The sequence below is a fragment of the Pomacea canaliculata genome, linkage group LG11 (assembly GCF_003073045.1).
Source record: "Pomacea canaliculata isolate SZHN2017 linkage group LG11, ASM307304v1, whole genome shotgun sequence".
Classification (NCBI taxonomy): domain Eukaryota; kingdom Metazoa; phylum Mollusca; class Gastropoda; order Architaenioglossa; family Ampullariidae; genus Pomacea; species Pomacea canaliculata.
In genome coordinates, this window is record NC_037600.1 from 8082066 (window position 1) to 8087628 (window position 5563).

At 38.3% G+C, this 5563-nt stretch overlaps 1 protein-coding gene across 5 annotated transcripts in view; it reads left to right on the forward strand.

Annotated features, from left to right (window-relative positions):
* The first annotated feature begins 2439 nt into the window (after positions 1-2439).
* LOC112574886 overlaps positions 2440-5563 on the forward strand; it is a 36404-nt gene continuing 33280 nt past the window's right edge. For 4 of the 5 annotated variants that reach the window (XM_025256231.1, XM_025256232.1, XM_025256236.1 and 1 more), the window contains exon 1: positions 2441-3033. In XM_025256231.1, the coding sequence (XP_025112016.1) occupies positions 2514-3033 (520 nt within the window). In that variant the 5' untranslated portion in view covers positions 2441-2513. Of the gene's footprint in view, positions 3034-5563 lie in introns of all 5 variants that reach the window. The other variant, XM_025256234.1, reaches the window with a different exon arrangement.

The following is a 5563-nucleotide window of genomic DNA, read 5'->3' on the forward strand; positions in this document are numbered from 1 at the left end:
AATAAAGGCAATGCATTATTGAACCGGTAAATTAAAGGAGAATTAAAACATTAAAACAGAACGTTCAATATCAAAGCAAGCTGTAGTAAATTTACGACAGTAGGGCCCTAAAAGCTTTTCCCGATTCACTATAAAAGCGTGGCTAAACCCTGCCTTCACCTTTCATCTGCACTGGATTGTTTAATTGGTCATGATTGTTTACCGATAGTCGATCCCTTCTCCGTAAACATACAGCCTCTACAAACTGGTGACCATGGGTACTTCAGAAGTTTAGAGGACATTTTTTTAGGATACCAAGTGGTTAGAAATGGCCTACAGAAGAGAAGACTCCGAATTGAATGTAAGAGATTTTAAAACTTTTTAAAATATTGTTTCCAGTCCCGAGCGAGGGACTAGCAGACTAAATTTCCCTGAGGCTTGACTCTTTATTTACTAACAGTTAACAAGTTGCTAAGATTGTGCACAGTATTGGAATTGATATTTGTGACTGTATGCATCTACAACTATGCTACAGTATGAAAAATAAATTATAAATAAAAGTAAACTACATGACATAATCAGCGGAACATGTATTCCAACACTGTGCAGATACGTGCCTGAATGCATTCCGTACTTGCCCTAATTTGTGTATAAATATATTTCGTGTGTTAGAATCATTAGATAATTTCAAGGGCTTCAAATTCATTTTAGTGGTCTAAGGGTGTGTACTTCAGTTTGCAAACGGTTCCCAAATAAAATAGCTGTTTTCCTTACCCTTTCATTACTAGAGACGCTTAGGAACCTTTAAAAATGTGCGTATGATACACAGTGTAAAAGACAAATGGGTACTATTGACTATGAAGTGCCTTTCAAGGCCAGAGAGTTCCTTTTTTTTTTTTTTCCTTTCAGCCAATTTCGGAAAGTAAGCTTAGGATCATCATACTTCAGTCAAAATCATGAACTTGTCCACTGGACCCAGTTCCCACCCCAAGTAGACTGTTTCGACTTCCTACTGCATGCCCTTACAGAAATAGTAAATGATAGCTTGTCCTCTAGAATCTGCCCATCTACACTCAAAATAACCTTAGTGAAACCGCTATTGAAATAGCCTATCCTCTACATCAACGTATTAACAACCTTGCCTGTCTCTATTCAGGTAGGTGATGCTAATGTCCCTTTCTGTAATTTCAACTCGTAATTTCGGGTACATAATGTCTGCTGACATGTCTCTTGATGAACATGTTTGTCGCCTCTGTTGTTCTGCATACTATGAGCGCCGGAAGATCAGCTCCATTCGTCATACTCTGTCATCTCAACCACCACAATTCTCATCTGCTCATTTGTTCTGTCTAAACTATACTACTGCAACTCTCTTTTTGCTGGCTGTCCACAGTACCTCATCCACAAGTTTAGAAACTCCAGAACTCAGTTGCTCGTCTCGTTTTGTCACACCACTTACGGCCGAGATAGGTCGCACTCTTTGCGTTGACGAGTAATGATAAAAAGAAGTCAATGGAAGGCTATGCACATTGAACAGATGCGACGTGAATGCAGCCTGGTCTGCATCCAGAAATATTTGAAAGTTATTATGAAATTTGTATGGAAACTCATCTCGCAATGTTCGGTGCAGTGACTAAACTTTCGCAGACAGGAATATCGTTCCATCAACACAACTGTTGTGAGAACAACACACTAACGGTCATTGTAAGCTGAACCTCCTGGAGACACCTGGTATCAGTCATTGCAGACTGGCCTGTATTTCACGATAAGCTTGCTGTGATATCTCGACATCAAAACTTTCTGAAGCAGCTGCAGGAAGGTAATCAGATGTTGGTCGACACTATCGATGTGTAGATCTAAAATCTAAGTAATGACAAGATGACGCAGATGTGACAGTAGAAATAAAATGGCCCAGGAAAAGACAAAAAGTTCCGCAGAAACAGAAATCCACACAGGAACGTAGCAAATATCGTAAAAGATGGACTGATGAACACGAGACACAAAGCCTCACGCAAATCAACGGGCAAATGCAAAAGTGAGGTAAGGCAGCTAGTCGCCCTCTAACCAGTCAGTCTAAGGGACATCACTCTCGATACCTTCATTCATTGCTTTACGTTCTGTGCCTGTGCCCGTCCGCTATCTGTTTATTTTTCATTACAGGTCTGCGCAGCGAGTGCAATCTTTCTTGGTCGTGGTGCTGCGCATTACAAATACTCATTATTATTATTTCACATGTGTTTGTGCTTTGTAGGAGGGGTGAGGTTCTAGCGTGAGTGTTGTCTGGAAATTAACCAATCGGAACAAGGGTTTCTTTATTGCTCTTGATGAAACGTGTTGTTATTTGGTATTGTTTGTAATAAACAACGATTAGCACTCAATAATAAAATATTCATTGATTATATCTATTGATCGTTTGCAAGATCTCAATTATTATTAGCAGTAATAGTAGTCCTGAAGCAAATTCTGCTGCGACACTGCTGTACTTCCGGTCTGCAGATTTCGATTGCGAAAGTGTAAGTTACGAAGGATTTGAAATGCCAAAGTTAAATTGTCGACGCACATTATTGGTTAAGGAACGGACTGTAAAGCACTTTAATGCTAGAACTGGAAAATTTGAAACGGTGATAGCTTCCGCAGTCTCAGATGTGCAGCCAGTACAGGAAAGTATTCGAATGATATTTAATCCTGTCACTCGAAAACTGGTAAGGGCGAACATTAATGCAGACTCAAATGTGCAACAGCCAGTTGTGTACCCTGATCCAGAAGTCTGTGTTTCTAATGACACCCAAGACAAATGTGGTAGGTTAAATAGTCCAAACACATTATTGGTTAAGGAACGGACTGTAAAACACTTTAATCCTAGAACTAGAAAATTTGAAACGGTGACAGTTCCCGCAGTCTCAGATGTGCAGCCAGTACAGGAACGTATTCGAAGGATTTTTAATCCTGTGACTCGTAAACTGACAAGGGTTTATGCAGGCTCAAAAGTGCAGCAGCCAGTTGTGTGCCCTGATCCAGAAGTCTGTGTTTCTAATGACACCCAAGACAAATGTGGTGGGTAACAATGATAGTCTGTCCATTAGACTTTCTCTCACTTTTAATTCTCATTCAGTGACTCACTGTCTTCGTCTTTAAAGTATGGTTTGAATTTAAATGATCATTACTCTTATTCTAATTACAGATTAACGTAATTGAATGTTCACTGCAAAAAATTGCATCCAAGACAAATGTTGTTTTGTGTTCGATAAATCATTTAAAAACTTTGCCAGACTTGATCAAAGGAATGTGTCACTAAAAAAAATTAAGATCGGCTCTTTTGTTTAGATCTTGTCTCCGGCACGATTTTTCTGTCCATTCTGCGTACATTTTTTTGTTGTTGATTTTGAAGGGAAAGTCTTCCACCTTTCACACTGTAGGTGGGGGGATTTTTTTATGGGGGATGTGGGTTTTGGATGTAGGGAGGGGATCACTGTCTTGTGGCTCCAGAAGTGTTGTCTGTTTTGTTTGTGCTCTCTTTTTCTGTTTGTGATTAGGTTTGCTGAGTCTCTTTTATGGTGTACTGTGCTGATGCCCTCTTTTCTTGATGATACCTTTGTGATGTTACCTAATGGTGCCTAGGAGGCCTGTCTGGTCTGCCGTAGTGGTGTGTGGCTTTAATTTTTACTTTTTCGTCTTTATTTTAGACAGTTTCATGTCCCTTTCCTGTGGGTGTATATAATATCTTTTTTTTGTTTGTTATCCAATTATCATCTTTTGTCTATCGTACATTAGTCTAGAGTTTGGGTGGCTGTCACTATTGATGCTACTAACGAAAGTATATTGGATCATAGTTCTTTTGGAGGGTTGAGGCAGTTATTAAGGTTTAGTGCCAATCTATATTTGTCTAAGAAATATTTTAGTTCTTACCTTTCCAGTTTGTTTTATTACACTCCAGCAGCACATATGTGGTGCGTAGTCTGACCCCACATACACATGAAGCGGGTCCTTGTAACTTTTTAGATATTCTCCATTAAGCCTCATTCTAGCTATTTTGGTTTGTTCAGACCTATTTGACTTTAAGAATTTCAGACTGACTAGGCTGGTCATCTATCAGTCTCCTAGTACCTTTACCTTCATTTTTATATTTCTCTTGCCACCTTATTTTTGTTGCTGGTTTCATGGCCATTCTATTCTCTGCTGGTGAAATAGATATATTTAGGGTTTGTTTCTTGTTTTGTTGCCAATTTAGCTAGTTGACCAGCCTCTTCATTTCCTTTTATTCATATATGAGATAGAACCAAAAGGAACTTAATGTCTTGTTAATCTTGTTTATAATAGACAGTATGTCATATACTATGTTGATTCTGTTTGAGAATTTGTTTATTAACACCTGGAGTGCTAACAGTGAATCGGATATTAGTAGGTATTGTCGATGCATGATGTCCTTCATTTTAAGGTGAAATGCTGAAGAGCTGTCAGTATGGTACTTAGTGCAGCTGTGAAAATTGAGGTATGCTTTGGGAGTCTGGAGATGATAATGGTGTTGGAATAGTACACTCCTAATCCTATTGTGTGTGTTCCTGGATCATGACATCCATCAGTATATATCTGTGCATGATCTTTGTATGTGGTTCTGAGCTTGAGCTAGGTTACATGTAATAATTTAGACATCACATGGGCCTGATAAAAGTTTAGAAGAGATTTTGGATTCATTCCCCAGTTATTTCCAGTAACTACCCTCATTAGGTTTATTCCTCCTTTTGCAGCTTTAGTTATTTGTCTATATGTGGGTTCTAGTTTGTTGGGTTTTTTTCAAAAAGATAACCCTTAAAAATTGTATCTGTGAGCTATAATTAAGGATTGTTTGGTTTAATGTTAGTTTAGGGTATTCTGTTTTTTGGTTTGGTTTTTTGAATATCATTGTCTGGGTTTTGGTGGCTGAGAGTTTAAAATCATTATATTTTAACTATTCCGCTATTTTATGTAGATCCTTCTGTATCTGATCTGTTCCTATGATATTGGGCCTGTTAGGTTTTGTTTTAGATATTTCTACTTTTCCTAGGAGGGATGTATCATCCGCAGATTGTTTGATTTTTTACATGTTTTACACTTTGGGGGAGGTCTGCAATCATTATGTTGAACAGTAAGGGACTGAGGACACTTCTCTGTGGGATTCCATTATCTAATGATAATTATTCTGCACATATTAGCTGTTTGGCCATTAAATAGCTTTAGTGGCTGGCTCGCCTCAAAATGCCATTTCCACCTCACACCATTTTCTTTCTCACTTTTAAATAAATATTTTAAAACATCAAATATAAAAAATGCAAGTTGCGTCATATATAGGAGATTTCATGATCAGTCTGATTTTATTACGTTACCACGACATACTTCCTGGGCATGGCATTTCCAGATCCTATTGTGCATTCATCAAACGTCAGGCCATGATGACAGGTACTGGAAAATCAGCCGCAGTGTACACACACACACACAAATAAATATACAATACGCATAAATTTACGCACATATTGAACTAAATAGCACGAACACTGAAAGAAACATTTGGAAATGTAGAAACACTGATCTTCGGAACACTCAGTAAAAG